At 41.9% G+C, this 26492-nt stretch overlaps 1 protein-coding gene across 1 annotated transcript; it reads right to left on the bottom strand.

Moving 5' to 3' along the window:
* Window positions 1–13750: 13750 nt before the first annotated feature.
* On the bottom strand, window positions 13751–24552 carry LOC145400672 (delta(3,5)-Delta(2,4)-dienoyl-CoA isomerase, mitochondrial). Its single transcript, XM_080273109.1, has 7 exons — window positions 24484–24552; window positions 22557–22743; window positions 21573–21789; window positions 20375–20501; window positions 18230–18383; window positions 16296–16422; window positions 13751–15328 (listed from the first exon to the last, which is right to left on the bottom strand). The coding sequence occupies exons 1-7, from the start codon at window positions 24506–24508 to the stop codon at window positions 15233–15235; spliced, it is 933 nt and encodes a 310-aa protein (XP_080129235.1). The 5' UTR covers window positions 24509–24552; the 3' UTR covers window positions 13751–15232.
* Between the last annotated feature and the right edge of the window lie 1940 nt (window positions 24553–26492).

Here is a 26492-nt window from a genome sequence, read left to right as displayed (position 1 = left end):
ATACATGGGCCACCCTGTATTTTTCAGCGTCTGTGGCATATTACCAGGACATTGCGTCTATTTGTGATGTTCAGGCATGTGCAAAAGTATGCCAACAATACTCTGCCAGGACTAACTTGTATTTCATATTTATCACTCCTCCCCAAATGACAAGCCAGTAACATTCTTCTTCTCTTTACTGATGTATGGAACAGACACCTTCATATGGTAATGATCAGATATTGACGCTGTCAGGTTACACTAACATCCTTCAGTTCCTTTACAATTCCACTAAAGAAGGATGGTGGACTATGAAAGACGGGTGACTTTAGTCTCCAGTCCTTACTACATATTTCAAACAACACCTTCCACTGCTACAGCCGGCAGAGATGTGTCTACATACTTGTGCTCAAGCTTAGGACAGGAGTCTCGGACACATTTTATAGCTTGTGGCAGCATACGGTTGGCTAGTTGATCTAACCTTAGTCACTTTACTTGAATCTGGAGATGTCTTCTTTCAGAGATGACAGCAGGATGTAATGAAACTGGTTGTTTGATATGACTACTAATCAATGTGGGCATCTTGTGACTACGTTTAGTGACAAGCCAAGTGGCTTCTTGCTACCCAGGATATAAGTTACTACACTTGGTGGTAGTATACAACTAGACAGACACATGGAGGTGTAAGGAATTAGGGCATTCCAGCTGGATGGGGTCCCATTAGGTATTACATCAGTCAGTAGCTAGTCCCAGGTCTCTTCACAAAAAGGGGAAACAAAATTTGGTGAATGAATGGGTGGCTGTGAATGTGTAGTCCAGCATCTCATAGATGTGAACAAAGTGTGCAGCGTCCGGCTTGCAATATCCACTTAAAGGCGGATGCCCAATCCCTGAAGCATTGCGTGGGTTGTAAAAAATAAAGGAACAAAAGAACCGTGATAGCAACCCCCTCAAAAAGCATGCCGCCCCCTTACTGTACGGGCACAACGTGGTTATTGCAAGCAAGGGCTGCATGCATGTTTACTTATATAATCATCCACCTGTGTGCCACTTATCCTTCCAACATATGCAATGAAGACCCCTTCTCTTTGTCAAAAATTAGAACTCCAAAGCCCCGCACATACTGATGTTGGAACCGATATATATCATGGCACACACTGGTGGGTTGTGTGTACTGTGAAAGTAATTTACCCACCCACCCATGCACTCCCCAATCCCCGAAAACCCCACTAGTAGCAAAGGGACCTGGGGCCACACTACATGATTTACTGGAAGGGCAAGCCAAACAGTACGATAGCAAAAATTTCAACAATAAATTATTTTAATATATTTTTACGATGCAGATTTCTCGTTCATTTACTGCCAGTGCAAAACTTTAATCTCCTCAGTCTGATTTGGAACTTTTTTTTTTACATGAGTACTTAGCGTTCAAACTTCCTGCATAATACTTTAATGACTTATATATTACTCTGCTGCCTCATGACATAAATGGTAGTCGTTCCTACACCACACTTGCAACTAACCTTACTCAAACTTTTATTACATTTTTAAAGGTATGTCCACTTTCTATCTGATATAAAGAATACTGTAATTGCTTTTCCTGCAGCATTTGCTTTGAGAGAAGGACAAGGTTAATTACAGACATAGGGGAATCAATAGGGCCGAGGTCTGTAAACAATGAGCAACGCCGACATCGCAGGGTCGACTGGTGTGAGCGACTGAAACGGCAAAACACTTCAGCGACCCCAGAAAATTCAGGGAATAATCGCAAACACAGACAATACTGTGGGGAAATCAGAATGAAAAAGTATATTGGGAAGTGGAGATTTTTGGAAAACTGATCACTGGATAAGGCTGCAATATATAGGTACAGTATGCTAATCCACTACGTTAATCCACATGCTAATCTGGTAAGCTAATCTGAAGTGTTTGAACTGAAGCAATTGGGCAAACCACAGGCTATAAAAAACTCTGTCCACTGCACATCCATTATAATACAAAAATAATAACAATAATAATAATAATAATAATCAGTCAATACTCTAATCACATGCATAATTCACAGGGGTGTCTTTTAGGTGGCATAGGAGGCTTGCTAAAAAATCAGGAAATCACCACAGCAACAAGTAAGACAAGCCTCTTTCATAGTACTAACACCAGACAATCTTCAACTGAGAGAAATACTGTTCTTGCTGTCAAAGGCATCAATAACAATCTGCGGGAACTTTATGTGTATCTCATAATTCTAAATATGTCTACCTCCAAAATCCTAGCAATATATCTACCAACCTTTTCTCTAATGTATCTGTGTACCTATGTGATGTGTTTATCTATCAACTTGTACCCATCTATCTGTTTATCAACTTGAAAAAATGCTGAGTAGTTGCAATATTTTAGCAAGAAGACTGATGCTAATTAGGAAGTGCAATGGAATGGCTGCAGAACTTTATATAATACTGGGGAACAATATAATAACCTGGGGAATTTACTTACTGTGCTTGTTATTTTCATGTGACCTACAGTTACCATCTCAGTAATAGTTCAGCAAAAAGAATACTGCTAGACATGAAGCAGTGCAATGGGAAGGATGCAGATCAGGGGTACTGCATTATTCTGCTGTTGAATTTCATGAAATAAGCTGGTAAAGGGACAAAAATTTGGGGAAAATTAAGCTGAAAGACGTATGACAATTGAGCACAGACTAAAATAAGTTCAAAGTATTCATTCATCACCATCACTCATTATGTTAAAAGTAAAATTCACAGTTATCCTTAGACCCCCCAAGCATCCCCCTCAGCTGCATAAAACCATCTGGTGTTAGACGAAATAAAGCCAGCTGCTCCCCCACTTAACTAAGGACTTACCAGCTTGAGATTTTATTAGGCTTTGTGGTTACTGCCGTTCCTATGATGCCACAAGCCTCATAGTGCCAGAGATTGATTCCTGGCACATCATCACCATCATTGTTGCCTTTGTAGTTGATTAACATGTAAAATGGGTATGTATGTGAGGAAATTGGCCTTGTATACCTTAGTGGTGGAATAATCTGCCACATGGTCAATGGCCCAAATTATAAAGCTGATCATCACAATTATAAACATCTTCATTATCCATAACTATTCTCGCCTATCATTATCATCAGTCCAACCTCCCTTTCCTACCTAAGGATGGGGTGGGGAATATGCAATAAAATCCTAAGTATGGGAGCAACTGTTAACATACTCTGTCCACCTCAACTTGGCTTAAATGTGCTAGAAAGGATGCAGAGGTGCAGTATTGCTACCCTTGTCTTATTCTGCAACTAAGCTATGGAGATTAAGCCGCTGAAGAACAAAAATCTCAGCCAAGTCAAGGTGGACGAACCAAAAAATATTTAATTCACATATCTCAGTAGGGTGGTAGCAGCAGTAGGAGTCGGAGCTGAAGGGGCATAGCTTGGAACTGAAGACTGTGGTGGCTGACTTATGGTTCAGCTCCTTGGGCCAGCCACTCCCCCAGATATTTCAAGTGGCCAGTGCCCTGACAATTTCAGTTGGCCAGTGCTTAAAGATTTCAAGTGGACAGTACCCCAGGGATTTCAAGTGGACAGTGCCTCTGAGATTTCAAGTGGACAGTGCCTCTGAGATTTCAAGTGGACAGTGCCTCTGAGATTTCAAGTGGACAGTGCCCTGGATATTTCAAGTGCCCAGTGCCCCAGAGACAAAGTGGCCACTGCCCTGGAGAGTTCAAGCCACCAATGCCCCCTCTGGCCACACCAAGGAGACAGAAGCAGGAGCAGGTACACCAACAGCAGATCAGCAGCAACAGCAGGAGGAAAACATCAGTAGTACTGGTGGCCCCTGAAAAAATTACAAGTTTTTAAATTTACTCAGGCCTGTTAACAAATTAACTCTTTCACTGTAATGGATTTCAATATACTGATGGGTCTGTCTGATGAGGCTGGGATAACTCAACAACAACTCCAATCTGAAAATTCTACCAAAGCTAACTCAAATCAGGAATAAAAAGTAACACCTTCAAGGGGTTAAGTGAATTACTAGGCTATTTGGCACAATACCAATCTGATCACATCATACAATAATAGAAAAGTCTATATTCCTACTGGCTAAACCATAATAAACAGTTCATTATACACTGGTGATGTATGAAGTACCTGTATTGTATGACGCAAAACTACGGTACCAAGTCTTTGGAAACAAACATCATATATGTCTCAAGTTCTCATCATCCTAACCCAACTTCCCATATTCACAAGGGGTGGGGGCAGATGCTTGACAAGGCTCTTGGATCTGTAGGGGCATGAATAAGAGGAAGGAAGCCTAAGAACAGCATCTCAAAAAAGTATTGGGCCCATTCTTCATCGATGAAACATGGCACAATGGACAAGGGCTTCTGACTGGTAATACACCTGCATTGTCAGTGGGCCAGCCATCCTGGTAAGGGTGAGTTGCCAGTTTGATACATGTAATTATAACTGTGTCTTAGGGATCCATCTTCAGTTGCATACCATCTTGTGTTCATTTACAGAAATATTGGGTCAAGGGGGGTCAATATTTTTCTCAGAGCCAGTAACTTCCTTACCCACCTGTGCCTCAGAAAGTATAAGGCTGTTTGCAGCAAAGTGATACAGCCTATCCGACCTGTTTTCCCCATCTCACAATAAGGTTGCCATCCATCATCCAATCCTACACTGCCCCATGAGGAATGTAGGAGCCCGAGGCTAGGCATGTTGGTCCTGACATTTAAGATGAGAGTGATCAGCCTCACTCATCCCTGAGTGGCATTACAGTACATGAGCAATAAACACCAACCATCCCTTGGATATAAACCTTCACCGACTCAATCCGACTGGAGCGCCGTAATTACCCGCTAAACCACCAGGTGCCAAATTTGGTTTTATGGTTACCACCCAGCATAGTAAATGGTTTTCTGGTGTACAGGAAAACCATTTGGCTTGTCACTCAGTGTAAAGTCACTCACAGGCAGAAGGAAGAGGAAAGAATGAAGGAAAGAGGAGAACGGAGGGCAAGAAGGCAGACAGAGAGAAAAGGGCAGTCACCCGAGAGCAGCACTAGATCGAGTGAGTGGATAGTGAGTGCTCCCACCTCCATTAATAATAATAATAATAAAAATGCACTAACCCTGACCATCAAGTTCCTGCCTTGAAAAAAAGTCTGCCATCCTTGCCTCAGCCAACCATCACATTCCATTAGTATCTATTCTGTTGCTGTCATCTCCACTTGTCTGGTTCACCCACCACTGCCACAATCGGATCACCTGCAGATAAATATCAACAGTTAGGAAATAGCACCCCCACCCTCACCATGTCCTTTTTCCCCAACTAAGGAAGGAGTGAGGTACGCCAACTGACTAACTTCGTCAGCCATGGAACCTCTCTCTCTCGCTCTCTCTGCTTTTCTCTCCCCCCCGCCCTTCTCTTATTTCAATCGCTACATGAGATTATTTTATTAACTTAAGAGAGCACCCAGAGTTCAATTTGGTTAATGATTTTAAGGCTTCATCTCTCACCAGCTCCAAAAGTATCATCTAACCTGAATCAAATAGTCTGTAGTTACCAGAATAAACCAACAACTTATCTGGATTCAGTGATAAATAAACTGATGCTGGTGGCTTAACATCAGTCACCCTCTTCATACAGGACGAAGGAAAGTAAGCAATAAAGGATTTTTAAGAGGTACACTTTTTTTTTTTGTGAGGAAGAAGGAACCAAAGATCACGACCCCGCAAAAACTGTTCCTTCCAAGAGAAGAACAAAATACAAGAGAGAGCCAAATTCAAGATCCGATCATTTCGAGATGCCTGGACACACTGCGTTTGAAAGACTGGAGATCATTAGGAAGCTGAAAACTAGTGCTTATTAGGATAGTTGGTTGAATACAGATAAAAAGTTGTAACAGGAACCACGTTTATAAAACAGCTGTGAACATTCATAAGGGGCCTTATAAAATCACAAGCCAGTGAACCATCCACAAATTTGGTAACCATAAGAATTAATTATCCAGCTTGTGAAATGCTCCTAATGCTGTGAACTCATCCCAACTGTGTGGCAAGTCTGCTTGCAGTGAGGAAGCCTTTTATAGAGCTGGGAAGCATTCAAAAGAGGCGTCTGCGACAATACAAACATCAACAAAGTACTTCCGCATTTGCCAACTGAGGAATTTCATACAAAAATGGTGATCTAACATGGCATTTGCCAGTCTTCAGCATTATTAGGGATCACAAACAACGCTTTTCAAACACTTGTAACCACTATTAAATGAAGTAAAATATATCAAAACCAAAAAATTCAATCATAAATATTCAAAGAATCCCATGAACAGGTTTGAAGGAGGGAGAGGAGTGCAAAATAATGTGGTCCTACGTCTCCTTAAGGATTAGGTCAACAAAATAAAGTAAGGTTAAGGTGAACTGGGTTTGATTAGGTCAGTAGACAAATGATTAGTGAGAGACTGACCTTGTAGCTGAATCAACCTAAAAGTCTTTGGCTGGTGGCCACTTGCCAATTACCCCTTTCTGCGACTTTTTAAAACTGTCACAATAATAATTAGGTTCTAGTTTACTGGGCAAAAAATATAATTGTAAACTCTACACACAGGAGCTCTCCAGCAGTTTTGCTGCTGTTTGTGCCCAGTGTGGTTGGCAGAAACATACAGCTTTTGCATCACCAACAAAATTATGCAACAAAAATCCAGTCATTACCTGGTACAAAGCCCTGTGTGCAGTTTCAGAACTCCACACTAGAGCTTCGCAGCTCAATCCACTCTTGCATTTTTTTTTTCTTTTAATGCATGGAAGAAGGAACTACAGTGTAGAAGCCTGCAAACTGTTCCCACCAAGAAAAAATAAAAACAAGGTAAGAGAGAGCCAAATTCAAGATCCGCTCATTTTAAGCTCCCTGGGCACACTCCGTTTAAAAAACTGGAGGTCATAGGTACTGTACTAGGCAATACAGATATAGAAAGAGAGTTCCAGACCTGACTTGTTGCATACATGAAGGACTGGGATTAACGTTAATTCTTGCATTAGAGAGCTTGGCAGAAAAGGGGTGAGAGTTTGCTGCTAGACAGATGCTATGTGCCTGCTGTAAAGGTGGAGGGATGTAAGCAGACAGTTCAGAGGAGCAGTGACCACTGTAGTAGTGACAGAGAAGATAAAGAGGCAACAGTGCAATGAAGACATTGAGGTTGAAGGGAGCCAATACGAGAGTAGGCCTAAATGAGATGAAAAGCCTTTGACTCCGCCTTGTTGAAAACACCTGTATGTGGGGAGCCTCCCCATGACACTTGTACTCTACATGGGCAAATAAAACCCATGTATAAAGTCAACAACTATGCAGGGTTAAAAAAGGCACCAAGTTGGCTCAGTGCACCTAATCTCTTGGAAGTTGATTTTACGAGAGGTAATATAATCTTTCAAAGTTAAATCCTGAGAGAAGGAAACTCTGAGTACCAGTTCAAAGATGATGCTGGTTTGAGCTGAGTACCATTAAAATCCAGCAGGTATTCCTGTGACAGACTATGACAGGTCGAAAGATGTACGGTACGTACTGAGTTTTTGATGCGTTAAAAACAAGATTACTTTTACCCCAATCACAGATGTATGCCAAGTCAACATTGATATAGACACTATGAGAGCCAAATGGAAAAGTGAAGGGTGGAGTCATCAGCGTACGAGTGAATGGGGTCTAATGTACAGTTTAGGTCACTGATGAACAGAAAGAAGAAAGTTGTGATAGGACAGAGCCCTAAGGAACACCACAATTGATAGCTCTAGAAGAACGGTGGCCGTCTACAACAGCAGCTATAAAGCGACCACAAAGGAAGCTAGAGATGAAAGCACAGATGAAAGGATAGAAACGGTATGAGAAAAGTTTAGAAATTAAAGATTTATGCCAGATTTGACTGAAAGCTTTTCAGATGCAAAATGAAATGGCAAAACTTTTGCCAAAGCCCCAATAGGAGGATGACCAGTAGTCTGAGAGGTCGGTGAGAAGATCGCCAGTGGAGTGTCCCTCGCGGAACTCATACTGGAGATCAGAAAGGTTACAAGAGGGAACGTGCTTTAAATTTTTTGTTAAGAACAGATTCAAAAAATTTTGAAATACAGGTGTTAAAGCAATTGGGTGATAGTTGGAGGAATGGGAATGGGCACCCTTCTTTGGGATAGGCTGACTGAGAGCAAACTTCCAGCAAAAAGGAAGGTACAAGTTGACGGACAAAGAAGAAAGAGTTTGCCTAGGCAGGGTGTAAGCACAGAAGCACAGTTCTTGAGGACAACAGGAGGGACTCAATCAGGACCATATACCTTGTTAGTACTGAGGCCAGTGATGGCAGAAAATACATCAGCTGAAGACATTTTAATGTCAGCCATGAGGAAGTCCAAGTGATGGAGGAACAGCACTGAAATTGTTTTAGGTGGAATTGGGGGAGAAAGTCTGGAGTGAATATGTGCAGTACAGTACTCCATGTAATGCAAAATAAATGGGAATGATTAAGGGTCAAAACACCCCTTCAGAAAATTACAAATGATTTGAAAAGGAAACTGGCCCATCTGTGACCCGGCTGCAACCTTGTTGCAAAGTTTCATTGAAATCTTTCCCAATTTTGGTTGCAACACACACACACACACACACACACACACACACACACACACACACACACACACACACACACACACACAAAGGCCAGAATTATCTTGTGGGTTTGAGGGACATGGCCAGACAGCCCAATGAACTTTTGATGCAAACTGATTAGGTCCTCATGTAAGACACAGGAAAGCTGCCCAGATTTACGGATGAAGTCAGACACAGTGGCAGATTCAAGGGGGGGTGCGTTGGGTGCGGACGCACCCCCCTGTTGGGGGGAGGGAAGGGTGAATAAATGGAAAAAAAAAAAAAAAAAAAATGTTACAAATGTGAAAATTTTCTGGGCCCTTAAGAGGGCCCCATACTCCCAGCCACAGGCCTCGAGCCCTTTCACGTGCACGATCAAGGGCCTTGAGCCGCCCTTCGGGCCTTACAGGCCAAAAAAGCACCCCCCCCCTCTTCAAAATCCTGGATCCACCTCAGAGACAAATGCCGTAAATGCGTTCCTGCAGCCGAGGGTCACCATCACATCCCCCCAGAGGATGAGAAGAGACAGGTTGATGGGCATAATTGTATTTTTTTTTTTTCCAAACTCCTGGAGAGCTCCCATTAACAAATGAAAATTTTATAACAAGGATTATCTTTCATAATTGTAAATTCATTCAAGACACGCAAAGTCTGTAAAAATAACATGTTAAAGAGTAAAGAGTTAGGTTTGTTGATATAGCCAGTAGTGTCTTGCAGAGGGCAGTGGGTTGGTTTGGACCCAAAACTGTCCCTAAATTACTCAGGTTTGGTTTGGTTGAATTGGGTTAGGTTGTGAAGGTGTGCTAGGTCATATTAGGTTAGGTTAGCAGGGATGAATGATTTATGAGCGACTGACTCTGGGGCTGTATCAACCTGCAAGTCTGAAATGGTGAGAGGCTGCCTGCCATGGTTTGCACAACTCGTGGTGTTATATGGGAGATCTTCAAATTATGCCTTTCTGCAACTTCTGAAGGTCTGTCACAATGAAAATCACGTTAGTTTATTGAGAAGAAAAAAAAGTTGCAAATTTTATACACGGGAGGTGTCCTGCAGTTTCTTTACACCAAACTCGTGCCAGGAAAAACCAACAGTCTCCACTTATAATGCCTATTATTGTGCAATTTCTCTGATCCTCAACGTCCGTTAAATGACAAAAATTAATGCATATAACCTAGGCTGCTGGAGTTGCTGCTGCTGCTGCTGCTGGACACTAAAAATCAAAACAGGGATCCCTGAAGATAAATACATATATACTGTCCCTATTTAACCTGGTTTATGCAAATTTCCAACAAAAATACCGATTCACGATAAGAGAAGGAACGAATATCACTGCTGTCCATGTAAATCCAAAGATGCCAAGTCTGTCAAAATTCCTACCCTGGGGCCTACGGTAGTCCACGACCCTACGACTTAACACAGTACCTTAGTACACAGCAGTCAAAAGTAAATATTAACAAAACTCAATTAATTGCAAATTAGTCTTATTAAATACCTGTTCTAGTGAGAGGTGTGTGCAGTAGAATTAAACGCCCAGCATCAGTTCATCTGGCCTCAGCGTGTCATTTTGAAGTCTTGTAGAATACACTCAGTCAGTATTTCGGCTGATCTGGCATTCGTCGTCCCTCAGTAAATCCTCGTGGACTGCCAGGAGAACCGAAGTCAGCCATGATCTTCTCTAATGAGGAAGAATGCACGAAAATAATAGGGGTGACAATCCGCCATTTTGATTTCCTCCTTCCTCTTCCTCCCCGTCGCTCAGTCAATCTGCACATGCGCTGAACTCAATATGAGATCCAAAATGTTTTAGAATCTATTAAATCCAAATATTAAACTTGGATATCGCTTTAACATGCAATAACATATGAATTAAAGGTAGGGCACCAGTAATATGCAAGGGTATGAATAGAAATATGAATGCATTAAGCTGTTATTTGAGCACAGGCGCGAATTCAAACGTGTAACCCAACCAAAACAAGAAAAACTCATCCCTGTCTCTTCCATAATATGCTAAAATACTACAACAAAACTCTTGATTCACTTCCGCCACGACCTAGGGAACTATTCATGATCGATTTCCCGTCATACCTGTTACTGCTATTTTGTAGAAGGGTAAAAATAAAGTTTAGAATCTTCCCATGTATCTTGTTCTTTCAGTGATGATAAATTCTGGCTGAAGAGGAAGTATTTCATTATTTGCTGTTTATTCCTGGAAGGACAAGGAAAGAAAAGTGCAAAATATTCCTATAGCATCTGTTCTTCCTGCTAAAATAAATCTGGGTTATGAGGATATAAATCTTGTTCCACTCTTTTTGTGCCTGGTGCTAGAGGGACGCCTTCAAGAGGTGGTACCGATATGATCAAGCTGTTTCTGTCCTGTTTTACAAACGTCCCTCATATCCCTCCCTATTCCCCAGATGGATGATGGTTACTGGAGGGAAGGGCAACTTCAACCTTCAATCCACTGGGTTCAAGTCCGTACAAGTTTGAGATTGCAGCTACTACTACTGCTGCTGCTGCTACTACTATTACTACTGCTGCTGCTGCCATGACTACTACTATACTAACATTACTATGACTACTACTACTGCTACTAATACTAATACTGATGTTGCTGCTGCAACCACTACTACACTAATACTACTGCTTAAACTATTAATACCATCGTTGCTACTACTACCAATTTTACTACTACAACTACTCTTATTGCTTCTACTAATAATGTTATTAATACTGATGCTACTACTACTGCTACTGCTCCTATTAGTGCTGTTGCTGCTGCTGCTGCTGCTGCTGCTACTACTACATTGCTATTACCACTACTGCACTATTACAACTACTGGTGATTCTGGTACCCAGTTATGCAGAAGGGCAAGGTTAGCCTGAAGTCCACTGGGTTCCCATCCATATGAGCCTGGAGCAACATCAATGGCAAAGGCAGCAACAACAACAACCACACTGGGTAAATGTGGTTGGAACAGGTGACAGTGGTGGCAGTGGATGATTATGACAGGTGTGGGTGAATATGACAGTGATGAATGACTGATGCCCATAAATTAGATAGGTGAAAGTGACTGCTTTATCATCATCATTCAGACCTCCTTTCCCACCCTAGGGTAGAAAGAGGAGTAGCAACGTCCAGACAGCCCAAGTTTGCCCAGTCCAATGGGCCATCCTTCCATTCATCATTCAACCTCCTGGAATCTTGGCACTATCTGATACACTAAAAACATTCATCACATTCCGTAGCTTCACATAAACGTATCCAATAGTCAACCGAAAAAAGGTGCCAAATCCCTGATCATGCACGTCATCTCACAATGTTCATCCAGCCAGCTCGAGCTCGTCAATCCCCTAGCCTCACCGACTTCCAAACCTCTCTTCCTTACACACTCATCCACCATATCCCTCCATCTTCTCCTTGACCTAACTCGCCTCCTCCCTGCTTCAAATTCTCTCAGATATACCTTTTTCACCGCTCTATTGTTATCCATTCTCTCCACATGACCATACCATCTCAGTACACTCTCTTTGACTGCTTTATCAGATGAAGTGACACTGGTGGATAACTGACAGGTGTTGGTAACTATTACATATGCTGTCGTATGAGAGTGACTGTGAAAAAGGCAACTATGACAACTGTTTTTTTTTTTTTTTTTACATGCAAAACAAGAAACAATGGCTGGAAGCTAATTATAAAAAAAAAAGTCAAGATCCACTGTTGTGATGGGATATGATGGGTGAGATAAATACCTATGATGGTGCTGGGTGACTGTATTCTTTTTACTCTAACATGGCCTAAACTTGTCATCTCTCCATCTTGAATGCTGAGATGTAACACTAGATCAACAATGGATAAATGGCGGCAGTCGTGAAGAAGTGCTCTGGAAAGGAAATAGTCATAGCAGCACCTTATTCTGTCACTAAATTACATAAAATAAACTGCAAGGGAGACGAAAATGTGGGCCGAGTTATAGGTAAAACAGTGCTACATATGAATGACACAAGTTGGTGAAAGTTACAGTGACATGGGTGGTGGAAGGAATGGTGAGATTAAAAACTACAGCACTATGTAGGTGACTACAATCTGTACTCATCATCAGCTAAGGAGACTCCACACCATTACTTCCCCTTGAGTTTATCTGAAATTTTAAATATCTCTCGTGTGTTATTTATGCAGTCTGTTGATATTACAATGCCAACTGTTACAGAATTTTATGAATGGAAGACATCTGTGGTCTCTGTACTTAATCATTTATCCTATCTCTGTTCATCTCTAGTTATAAAAAGAAGAAAAAAGTAATATAAAACAGGATAAAAAGATAAAATACATCTTCAGTCATTTAAACAATGTGTCCAGGCATCTCCAAATGAACGGATCTTGATTTTGGCTCTCTTACATGTTTCTATTTTTTCTTGGAGGAAACAATCTTGTGGGCTTCTGGCCTCTGGTTTCCATGCATAAAAAATAAATGAATAATTAAGATGTTATAAAACCTCATAAGCTTACAAGAAGATGTTAGTAAGCCATACATATGACTGCTTGTTGTTGTTGTAGCCCCAGGTTCATCTGAAATGTAAACCTGGTGAACTGCTGGCTTTAGCTGTCCTTCTCCTACAGTCCACCATTCTCCTTTCAGCGCATAAGGAAGTGGCAGCTGAGTCGTCCAGTTATACAGGTGCCACCACACAAAGGTGCCTGCCTCCAATACCACATATAACTGCAACAGGAGGTTGTGGTGTATGTGACAAAGTGACTGATATGTGTAGGTGACTGGAAGGCTGTAATGGTGATGGGTAGCTGTGACAGGGGGTACGTGATTGACAGGGTAGGTAGCTGACAATTGTGAATAACTGTGGGAGGGATAGGTGACTGATATATGTAAATAACAGACAGGGTAAGTGACTGACAAATATAAGGTAGGTGAGTGACAAATGTAAATGACTGTGACAAGGGTAGGTGACTGACAGGCCAGGTGGCTCACAGATGTTAATGACTGTGACAGGGGTAGGTGAATTACAGGTGTAAGTGAGCAGCAAAAGTAGGTTACTGAATGTAAATAACTGTGACAGGGGTAAGTGACTGACAGATCTAAATGACTGTAACAGGGGTAGGTTTGACTGTGATATAGTTAACACCAGTATAATTCACTCCTTTATTACACAGGTACAAAACTATAATATTCTTCACCCATACAAAGACACTATATGCAAGTGACTATTCCAGGGCTAGTAATAAGAATAAAGGCAGCCCCTGGTTTGAGTCAGGTATGAGTTTTAACGTGTCAACTTTGTAAATGCACGCAGAAGAGTAAACTGGGAGTAAATTGGAAAATAATCTTTATAAGTACCAATGGCACTTTAATAGTCAGACTTTCTGTAACTTACTATGGACACAATAGCAAAAAAAAATTATACATAAACTGACAAATGAGTACAGTACTTGCGTAGTTAATTTGTACTATTATTCTATTATCTGTTATAAGGAGCTATACTGTATAAACTGTGAGCAGGCTATATGAAGTATCCCATAGAGGAATCAGGTAAGCATCATGAGAAAACAGAACTATATTGAAAATGCTATGTTGAAAAAGCTTTTTATTTTTATGAAATCTTGCATATTCATTTATTGAGCTGCACCCACAAGCTATTAACCAGTCCAACGATGTCTGCCAAGCTTAACCCCTTCCCTATGATGATGTATTTCTATGTTAATCTAGCAATCTCCTGATGATTGTATTAAGCATGGGGAGTTTTCCAACCGGACAGGTTGGATACAGCCTTCATTAATGATAACACCTCCAGTACTTGACAGCATACCGAAGTTAAATATACCAGATGTTGTCTCGTAGCACCAAAAATGAAATACTGTACAAATGATGTTTTTTGTTACTGTTACTTAACCTCAGTTTGTCTGGGTGAGTAGGCCTGTCAACCACAAATAAGCAACTGTTTCAATGGGACCATCCTATGGGTACAGTACAGTAGATATACCATGCATGGAACCAGCAATCCCTTATGTTTGTGGCTGATGACATCTTCCCAGGGTTGGGCCAGGGTCCTTCCCTATAGTAAGATGTAGGGTTATATGAGAAGGTCTGGTTTCCAAGTGAACACCACAACTACTTATTTCCACTCAGGGTGCACAACACCACCATATGTTGGCTCCTAAATGAAAGAGATAACTAAATAGGCTTACAACAATCAAAATGAAAGGGGGTAACTGCTGTACTTAAAACTGTTTCTAACTCCCCTGGCCCAGGTATGTCTTTCTTGAGTGAATAAAATAGTCTGGCAACAGCAACAAAAATCTTCATGCCGAAGGGGTTAAATGGAAGTACTGTTCACGTCTTGCCAGTGGTGACGTACGTACTTTTCCTTTTACTTAGGCTACCACCAGACAATTATACTCAAGTCAGGAAAGGGCCTTTAGCAGTGAAAGGATTAATAAAATCTGTATACGGTACAGTTTATATAAAACCTCTCCACTTCAGTCTCTCTCATTAAAATGAATATAAATGTTTAAAGATAACATAGGTAAAATGAAAAAGAATCTGGGTAAGTCAGTTGCAAGAGACAAAGTTACTTGCAAGAAGCACTAATGGACCCAACACAGATAAATGCCTACAGCTTAGCAAAAACAGGTGTCTCCTTCTTCATGGCAGCTATTGCAGCGATGCGAACATCTTCACTCTGAAGCATCGCCATATTCAGTGAGGCCTGCAAAAAAAAAAAAAAAAGGTCTTAGTTATGACAGGAAAGTTATCGTAACCCATTTTGTGTGTCAGCCTGGGTAACTTGTCTCAGCTGTGATTTTGTCCCTTCAACTTCTTTACCCACAAGATGACATTTATATCTTATTCTTGCTATCTCCAGACAGTTCTATTAAGCCTTCATTATCACCCTCAATATAAGTGGTGTTCCCCAAGCTAATACTGTAATCACGTCATGGGTGCCTCATTATGCTGCATTACAACACAAGCTACCTTTTTCAACATACTTTTTCACTATTAAATCCACAGTAAGTTTCTGAAACTCTGTCTATTATGCTTCCATCCTATATATTATAATCACTGGGTGTGTCTGTGTAACACAGCCAAAACTGGAAAAATGAGTTCTATGAAACTTGGCAGGATGGTTGCACCTGGGTTACAGATGGACATCTTCAATTTAATATCGACTGAAGTTTTCTAGTGGGATGTTCTGACTTTTCATTGTTCCCACTGCTGCAGGAGTCAATTATCAGGCTGTGAAGCATTTGCTCCTGCATATGACACATAAATTATTGGTTCAGAGCAAAACAAAGTGCAATCCAGAATTGGCTCTCATTTTAGCATTTGAGCAAGTGCGGTGCGGTCAGATAGGACTGTGGAGTGCTTGTTGCTATCTATAAAGCTGAAAAGTCAGTTTCTCCAAATTTATATTATCAATTGTGCTGATATGGCTGTCACATACTAGAACAAGTTCCTTACTTATAAGAAGGATTTACTGCATATGGATAGGGTTGGCAGGAGAAGACGTAGGTGGAAAGGTATGGGAAATAAGTGTGTGAGAAACTGAGGATTGTAATGAAAAATGTGTCAAGTGAATGTGTCAAGTGCTAAATGATGAACTACTGTCCAGACCTGATACACAACTACCACAACCAATATTATAAGTCCCAGTGTAAACAAGGCAGCAGACTCACCACATAGTCAAGGCCCTCTTGCACTGAATGGTCCCGTGCATGAACAAGGGCCATCTTTGATGTCTGAACTGCCACAGGGCTCTTGTTGGCAATCATGGATGCCATCTCCACTGCTCCTGCCAGCAAGCTGTAAAATAGTTGGGTCAGGATAAGCTGGGTTGAGCTAGGTTTACCCTATCCTTCCAATGACATACTTATTATTTATTTCTTCATTACTATCAGGGGCATTATTTCAGATACGAAATGAAACGATACCATAAAAGACCTTTTGAACTGAGAAGTCAGGCACAGCCATCATTAACTCCTTCAGTACTAAAGATGCAACCCAGGATATATAATATCATCTGGTTATGGACTGATTTAAATGAAAAAGTCACTGAAATGAAATGGCTATCACCCTCAGGTTCCTGTAACTCTAAGCAGAATCTAAACATCTGGCATCAGCTCGAACACAATACCACACAAGAGCTGTCCTGACCAAATGGAGGGTACATGGTGGCAATAATAATACTCTCAGGTTCCCATAATTTATTCTCTGACATGACCTGGTAAAAAAACAAGACAAGGGTTGCATGAGGCAGACCAAAAAAGGACCTGGGATGAGGTCATAGACTGTGACCTCAAAGATAAGGGACTGAATAAGGAGGCTGCCAGAGAAAGTAGAGCATGGAGAGCTGCCATTAATGACCATGGTCGACACATGCAAGCACGCAGGAGCCTTTATACACGATACAAACACAATCATGGGAGAGTTAGCCGGGTTAAGGTGTTCAAATTGTGCTGGGCTGGGCCAGGTGATGTAAAGTAAGGTTAGAGTAGGTCTTCTAGGGTGTCCTTGTTCCACCCATCGTATCTTCAACAGCCATACTCCCTACATCTCGAGTCATCTCAATCCCACCATACACAGCCCATCCATTCCCTATGTTCCTTGCCCAAAACCCAACCACTTCATTTCCATTACATACAGCCCCAAACCACCTTGTTCCTTGTTCCACCAGTCACAGCTTCAACCTCCACATCCCCATCTCATACATCTCAAGTCATCTCACTCCCACCACAACAATCAATCCATTCCTTGTGTTCCTTGCCTAAACAACCCAACCACTTCATTTCCACTATATACAGCCCCAAACCATCTTGTTCTCACCCACAATAGACCCAACCTTTGCAGTACTATCTCAGCCCCACCATAAAAAGCCTCCCCATTCCCTTTGTTACATTCTCACACAGCTATGACACCCCATTTTCATTATATAGCTGCACCTACTCCTGTCATGTCCCCTTGATCAGCTAAAATGTAAACTCAGTGGGCTACAGGCCTAAGTTGTCCTCCTCCTGCAATCCCCCCATCCTCCTTTTGGGGGATAGGGCAGTAGTTGGGGGACAATTATATAACCCGGCAGTTAAGCCACCCAGTTACATCAATGCCACCACATGAAGGCATCCCCCTCCAGCAGCTATCATCTACCAGCAGTCCTCAATGGAACCCAAGGATGTTTTCTACGATATCTCAGAATTTTCCATGCCAAGAGTGTATATGGAGGGGGGAGGGGGACTGGCAAATCAGCTTTATTTGTAGCACTGGAAGTTTATGGGGAAATTTATCTATAATTCACCGTGGACCTAACCCCTTCAATCAGATGACATATTTTTATAATCACTATATTCAACATACGACAAACTTCTAATGGTGATGGTAATAATGAAGCATGTATTTAACTCCTCCAGCTCAAATAATTAAAATAAAAAATTAAACAAAAGCAAAATAAAACTGGTTGCTAAAATGAAACAGAAAATACACCATCATATTCAAAATGTAGATAGATAGATAGATAGATATTCAAAATGTTAGTGGTAAAAATGAGCAACAAACAAAGAGACACCACAAACTGACTGTACCGCCCTAAACCACCTCATTCCAACCACACACTCACCTCTCCTTGTCTGGGAAGACACGTGACACCAGGCCACACTGAAGAGCCTCGCTGGAGTACATCTTACGTGCGGAGAATACCAACTCTCTCACCAGACTCTCACTGCCGAGGATCTTAGGGAGGCGCTGCAGTGTGCCCACATCCGCCGCCAGCCCTGTGGTGCAGAGGAGGGTGCAAGTAGACAAAAGACAAGAGGAGAGGTGTGGTAAGGGGAGGGGAGGGGAGGGAAGGGGAGGGGAGGGGAAGGGGAGGGCAAGGGAAGGGAAGGGAAGGGAAAGGAAGGGAAGGGAAGGGAAGGGGAGGACAGGATCAAGTTTACAGGTGGTTGTTGTGACCTCCAGCTTATCTGGATGTGAAACCAGTAAACTGCTGGCTGAACCTGCTCTTTTCCTGCCATCCACCATCCTGCTTTTGGGGAACTGGGTGAAAAATGAAGGATGTTTGTATAACTAGGCATCAGAGATATCTGGTTATACGTATGAAGGTGTCCCTCTCTAGCACTGGTTTTACAGGTAATAAAGGCAGGCATAAAAACTGTTGAAAGCTGTTTGTGTTTTTCAGATGTCTTATATGGGACTGGTTGCAAACAATATTTGTCATAAAATACATACATGAAAATATGTGTCAATGTAGGCACGACTATAGGCACTCTTCATTTTACTGTAAAGTAATAATTACAATCTACCACTATCTAATTAATTAGTGCCTGACAGCATATTCTGTCTTGTTCAGGATGGTCCTACATGGGTGTTGGATATCTTGCAGTCCTGAACATGTGGTTCAAGAATCCTGTAAGTGCGGTCATCTTGAGGTAGTAGCCAGGGCTCGTGAGCTTGAGTAAATCACCAATAATTATCTGATACACAATTAGGCAAAATAAAGTACCTAGTGACACGTGGCACAATGAGATAAGGTCCAACTTGTCACACACTGAGGCAGCAAGGAGACTACCTGCCTGGGCAGGAAGCAGGCAGTCCCACACTTGCAATAGTGTCAAATATACTGCAATACTGGCAATAACTGATTTATTCTACAGTTGGGTGCATGATATGATGTGTAACAAAATTTCAAGCCAATCAAACACAGCATAGCGGAGAAAATGTGATCCCATGCAAAAATGTGAGGGTTCTTAGGGACATCGTTTCCAGTTATACAGTACACCGCTACATGTCGGGCCTCTCAAACTGTTAATATTCTTGTATGTGACTGATGCAAACAACATCAACATTAAAAATAAATAGCGTACAAGAGGATAAGAAACTGAAATATACAAAATAAAACTCTGAGTATGAGATGTTATGAAATCTGCTATGCCAAGGAGAATATGGTCCCAAATCATGAATACCAGCTGACATCGACTTCCCTGACCCGTAAACAAGAAAGCACAACAAGAGGGACAATTACTGTATCTACATCACACCCTGTGAAATCAACCGACCATCCATAAAATAATGCAAAGAAAAATATAACGGTAGCGACTATGATCCGTTTATTTTCATGTGACAAAGATCTCTTACCCCTCTCAGCTCGACTGATGGCAAAGTATAGTTAGGTTAGAGGGTTAATTTCACTAGTAACCAAGGAGACCTATTCCTACCTCATGACTAAAGCTCATCAAATCTTATGCAATCACAACCTAGCACTAAGGTTGTGAAGGTGGCTCATTTCCCTAGGATGAAAACTTACATCAATTTCCCTGACCTGTAACCAAGACAGCACAGAAAGAGGGACAACTATCAACACCATGCCCAGTAAAATAAATAAAAAACTCATTCATATAATAACACAAACAACAAAATAAAAGATAAACATAATAAACGATAATGCCCTATGAGACTAACTGAACATTTATTCACAGTAAAAATAACCTATCTATCTATCTATTGCCAGACGCCTTAATCCCGTGAGAGGCGGCCACAAACAAATCGCCTCCATGTCGCTCTGTCCCCCACCATTTCATTGCCCTACTCCCAGCTCACACACCCCTCTCTCATATACCTCTCCACTCCATCCCTCCATCTCATCCTTGGCCTCCCCCTCCCTCTCCCACTCTCCACCTCACTCACATACACTCTCTTTGTCACTCTCTCTCTCTCCATATAATAACAATAATAATAATAATATAAAAAAATGGCAGCTACTAACCTACTTCAACCTCCTTGACCTGGAACCACGCATCAGAGGAGCAGTACCTCATGTCAGCGGAGCATATCAGGTCCACACCCCCACCTATACAAGCATTGTGTACTGCTGCTATCACTGGCTTCACACACTGTAAATCATCATTATTAGAAAGGAGGGTAAGGTAGGGTGAGGAGAGGAGGTGAGGTAAAATGTAAATCACCATCATCATCATCATTCCTGGAAGGGAGGGTAAGGTAGGGGGTAGGGTGAGGAGAGGAGGTGGGGTAAAATGCTTAACACACTGTAAATCACCATCATCACCATCATTACTGGAAGGGAGGGTATGGTAGGGGGTAGGGTGGGGTAAAATGCTAAACACGCTGTAAATCATCATCATCATTATTAGAAGAGGGGATAAGATCAGGTGGGTGTGAGGAAAGGTGAGATAAAATGCTTAAACAGGGAAAAAGACAGTATAAAAGTAGCATATCCATCATCATCATCATCATCACCACTGACTGCTCCCTCTTAAACACATCAATAGCAGAAATATGTTCATGAGACATTGTACTAATATAATAACTTTCTCTCATGCTACTACTTGTGTTCTTTCCTCTTCCTTGTCTCTCACTAATAAAAACAACAGGCTCCTATCCCTCTCTTTCCTTTTCCTTCACTCTCATGAACACACAATCACAGGCTTCCATCCCTCCCCCCTCCTCTCTCTCTCTCTCTCTCTTTCTCTCTCTCTCTCCCCTTTTCCAATGTTACCTTTATTTTTACCTCTACAGCCTTTCTTTGGCATCCTAACTACATAAAGTCTTTGAATAAATCCAAATCACCTCACAGTAAATTTCTTTCCCTATTCAAAATTTTCACATATCTCACTTTTTTTCCATACCAAAATTTTCATGCCAGACTCCATTACTGATGTTATTTACCCTGCTTATCAACACAGCTGGTCAGAAATTGGTATGTTGTATTTCTTACCTGTGCCAAAGGAAGGTCTTCTTCTGCAACAAAGGAACATTTCATTTTTCACAATCATCGTATTCAAATGATGATGATGATGATGATGATGAAGACACATGATGATGATGATGACAATGACGAAGAGACTATGAAGTTGATGATGATGGCAATAATGATATGATAATGATGGCAATAATGATACGAACGAAAGCACAAAATATCCTGCCAAACGGAGACACCTACCTACCTTCTCGGGGGCTGTAAATGAGGCCTGGAAGGAAGCAATGACCCCCTTCAGCGCGCGACACTTGCGAGCCACATCGTTTTCCCCGAACGCTACCCCCGCAATCTCGGTCAAGTCACTCAGGTCAATACCGGCGGTGAACATTCGGCCCGCCCCACTCAGCACCACCGCACGGCACTCAGAGTCGTCCCCCAGTTGATGGAACACCTCACCAACTTCCCTGAAAATATAGGACAGAAATTCTCCCTCTCTCCCTATCTCTCTCTCTCAAAATGCGTCTCGTGTGAACTTTACATTTACATATTTCACATGACTCTCTCTCTCTCTCTTTCTATACCTCCCTATCTATCTATCTATCAATCTCTGTCTCTCAGCTACAGCATTTAAGTACAGACTAGAATATTACATGTCAGTCATCTATGTGCCCTAAGCAAAAATAAAAATAGTACATTATTTGGCATTATCGACAATAAAACATAACCAGCATCATACTGCTAAGGCTAAGCTGCCAGTACAAGTATGAAAGCATAAATACATCCCTTTATCTGATGGTCATTTGTGGAACACCTACATGCAAAACTGTGCTCAGCTTGTATGCACCACTACACAGTACACCATCAGCCACAGAAAAACGCCAAACGTGTCTTCTCATCATAAATCATCATCATCTTATCCCAATCTCACTAATATCATGGTGCTGGATGTACTGTTGTGAGATTTTAGGTCTATGCTACCTTGAGAGTAGGTACATGTAGATAACCTGACATTAACTGCTAACAGGAAGGGGATACCACAGTAAAATTCTTAGGTGTGGGAGGATATGCAGTGTAGGGGATTGAAAGTGAAGGTGAGGAAGACTAAGGTCATGGTTAGTGTGGTGGATAGGTGCTCATGGGTCAAGAGTGGCCAGTAGCCTTTTACTTTATGAAGAAGGGGGGGGAGGGGAGGGGAAGGGAGGGGAGGGGACAAAAGATATGTCAACCTTACCTCCAAAACACTTTATTCATAGAATTGAGCTTGTCAGGTCGGTTGATCTCAACCTGAAAGACATGTTCCTTGGGTTTGGTGATGGCCAGAGTTTCATAAGTGTAGCCAGGAGCTGCAGATGACATACTCACACCTTGGCTTATCACTGGGGACACTGACGCTATATGCCGTCTTGCCGTTCGCAAACCTGTCAGTAAAAGTTGGTGTTTTGAAGAAAATCTTCATGGGAGAAGTCTTACTGTTTGGAGAAAATTTGCATTTAAGAATTCTTTACCGTTATGGGAGGGAGAGGTCTTCTTACTGCATTACAGGAAAATCTGCAGGGGAGAATTCTTATAGATTGCAGCTACTGTTTTGAAGGGAATTTTTTAATGTGAAAAGTCTTTCTGTATATGAGATGTGTTTAAATGCAAGAAGTCTTTCTGTATACAATACGCATAAAAGCTGCATAAGAAACCTTACTGTTTATGGAGAAAATATGCATAACATGTCTTCTCATGGAAGGTCTTATAGTTATGGAGATAATCTGGATAATCTGTTTGGCAGCTTTACAGTTTATGGAAAAAATTTGCACTAAATAAGTCTTGCTACTTTGAGAGAAAACTGGCATAGGAAAGTCTTGTACACTATTCTCATCTTTGGGTGACATCAAACTTTTGAGGGCAAATCAAACTTTGCACATGCAAATTCTTATACAGCCACTAACTGGGGGAGTTAATATGCATGGAGAAGGTTTAGCAACTGTTTAGCAAAATGAATAGCAGCCAAATGATAATGCTTTCTCTGATAGGTAAAATCTCAGGTACGGTATTTTTTTTTTACTTTGGCTCACCACGGCCCCACAGTTTTTTCAGTATGTTCTACGATATTTTCTCATTAAATTAAGGTTGTTTTCTCTGTGGCACTTCCTTTGGAAATGAGTCTTAATGGGGGTACTGCACTTGTCCTGAAAGTACTTCCCATAATGACTGTGAATCCAGCACTGGTTGTGACAGTCTGTTTAAAGAAAGCTCCAAGTTAGCCTCTTCAGGAATAACACACAGAGGATACAGTAAGCACCTCATATACGCCATATGAGCACCTTAAATATGCCATACTGAGGTAACAGTGACAACAGCAATAACAAATGAGGAACAACCTAAACATTCAGCCTGGTTTCCCAGCAGTCAGCAGGTATAATAATGGTCTGGCTGGAGTAATGAATTCCATATTTTGATTCAGATTTTCCAGACTGATATTTAGTTGCTTCATAGCATCTTCTCTTAACAGTATCGTTTACATGGTCTGAGAATTTCACATCACCCCACTTCATTCCATGACCAGTGTATAATCTGTTTTATCATGGCATTATTCAAATTAATGATTCTCTTACCCCGTTTGTGTTCCTCAATTCTTTTCTATCTGTTCTATTACATGAGATGATAGTAACAGGGAGGAAGGGGGGGGGAATCAGCAGGTCAAAGGTCATTTACTACACTGGAAAGTCAGAAAAATACAGAAAACTGGAGGATTATAATGTGAATCAGTAAGGTCTTTCTGCTAATTAACGTAAAGAGTACATCTGCTCCTTCTGCACTGGCAAACTGTGTGCATACGACATCACAACAGCAACAGGCGAATACCCGATACCCTTTTAACCATTACCACTGCCTGTATGAGGTGGTGGGCCCCAGGACTCAAGCCCTAATTCGTGGAGGTGACTACAGCCTTCCCTGGTGGAGAAGCTGGCCCTACAGAAGATCTAAAAAAAATATATACCCTGATACATGGTAAATTACAAAGCTGTAGGCCAATGGCTGACCTACGGATAGCCAAGGACTGGTAGGCCTAGGGTATACGGGGCTATCTTCTATCTCTATACGAAATGGCGGGTCAATAGTCAAGTAATTCATGGTATCCTGCTTTAAATTACAGGCTGGCCCCTTACCTGACGACACCCTTGAGCTGAACATTGCTATCAATGGACAGATAACACCTACGCCTTGCACTGGCAACTGTTGTGGACTTTAACCAGCTGATTTACTGGAGAGTTCGGAATATTCGCCTTCGAAACATTTATCGTTGTAAAGGTATGCAGAGTACAGGTAGATAGCTTATAATTCCTCAGCTGATGCAGTAATAATGTTAAGAAATTCCTCAGCTGATGCAGTAATGATGTTAAGAAATTCCTCATTACACTATCAAATCCTAAAATTGCCGAATCGAATACTCGAAACAATATATTTCTTCCACTAGAGAACGGCCAGGTGGGGTAGCCCAAGAAAAACTCTTCGCGAGGGAAGGGGGGGGGGACGGGTATTCCCCTGAAATATAGGGTGGCGAGTGGGGCAGTAAGCAGGAATACTTCAAGGAGGGTCAGTGCGCTCTCTCTGGCTGCTAAAGACCCAACTTAACGGACCTATTGTAATGAAGAGCTTGATAAAAGGCTTACATTTATTCTCTCCAGCTCTAATAGTCCACTTAAGCTGAGTGAAATCGTCAAAAGACTGCAAAAATATAAATATACGTTCTCGGACTGAAGTTGTTAACTATCTATCTATCTATCTATTGCCAGGCGCCATAATCCTGTAAGGGGTGGCCATTTGACTTTGTTTTACGGGGAGGGACGCTAACCCTCCACCAAACCACTTGCTGACACGTAGGGAGCAAGTGGTTAACATGCAAGAAATTATACCCACATATGGAGGAATTAACTGAGAGTATTGCTAGCCCTAGACTCTTACAGGTATGAATAAAACTAGTCTCTCTCTCTCTCTCTCTCTCTCTCTGTTTCCGCCACTACTCATACCTGAAGAGGATCAAAGTCGGGCCGAAACTGTTCTCTCTCTCTCTCTCTCTCTCTCTCTCTCTCTCTCTCTCTCTCTCTCTCTCCAGGAAGTAGCTAAAGATGGGAGGTGCACAGTAAGTCAGCTTAGAGTATTATTACATATTCAGTAGTTTTATTACATATTTACAACGGATATACAGGAGAAAAAAAAAAACTGAAAATTTTGAATCATTGTATTATACCCTTTTTACTCTAACTTGGCCTAAAACTGCCATCTTTCCATCTTGAATATAGAGCTGTAACAGTAGATTAGCACTAGATTATGGTGCTAGTCACGAAGAAGTGCTGTGGAGAGGATGTGGAACCGTAACATTGCCTTTTTCTACCATTTCGCTACAAAAGGAAGAAAATCTGGGCCACGTTTAGGTAAAATGGGTATTATTGAGTCAGAGGATAAGAGACTAACTAGAAGAGTGTGTGTGAGTGAGGTGACGGGGCGTGGAGGGAGGAGGAGACCGAGGATGAGATGCAGGGATGCGGGGGGTATAAGTTGAGGGTAAGGCATCGAAATGGCAGGGGGACAGGGCGACATGGAGGCGATTTGTTTGTGGCCACTCCTTACGAGACTGAGGCGTCTTGGCTATAGACAGACAGACTGATGGATAGATAGATAGATAGATGGACAGAATTAGAAGGCGGGCTGTGGTACTCTGGCCAGGTTGTCAGCTCCCTTCTTCACCACCCTCTCCACCACGTCCGCGGCGGCCATTTTGAAGTTGGTGCTGCCCTCTACCACGTCCTGCACGAAGTTGTCCAGCGCGTCACCCGCCTCCGCCACGCCCTCCACCACCTGGGACGAGCCACCATTGGCAAATAAATAAATAAAATAAAATAAAATGAAATGAAATAAAATAAATCAATAAATACAATAAATAAATCAATAAAATTAAAAAGGGGGAGGGCTCCATCGGCCACCCACCTGACTGCTGATGCCCTCAACCCACTGGCCCGTCGCAGCCACGGCGTCCCTGGCCACATTGAGCGTCGCGTCCACCATACCCCCCGCCAGGCGCTGTGTGGCCCGTGCGCTGTGGGCCACGAAGTCAGAGGCGGCCCTGGCAGCATCCCGTACTCCAAGTAGGACCTCCAGGAAGGAAAAGGAGGGGGAG

The sequence above is a fragment of the Coenobita brevimanus genome, chromosome 53, assembly GCF_032717465.1.
Source record: "Coenobita brevimanus isolate Jiangsu-jjx chromosome 53, ASM3271746v2, whole genome shotgun sequence".
Taxonomy (NCBI): Eukaryota; Metazoa; Arthropoda; class Malacostraca; order Decapoda; family Coenobitidae; genus Coenobita; species Coenobita brevimanus.
Note: the sequence above shows the minus strand (reverse complement) of the source record. Positions and strands in the feature narration are given on the sequence as shown.

Coding starts and splice junctions, on each gene's coding strand:
- LOC145400672 (XM_080273109.1), bottom strand. CDS start 24,508: ATGTTCAGCTCAAGGGTGTCGTCAG. Junction 22,744..24,483: donor CAGCTCAAGGGTGTCGTCAG/GTAAGGGGCCAG, acceptor TTTTACTGACAG/GTTTGCGAACGGCAAGACGG. Junction 20,502..21,572: donor CATTTACAGCCCCCGAGAAG/GTAGGTAGGTGT, acceptor GATGATTTACAG/TGTGTGAAGCCAGTGATAGC.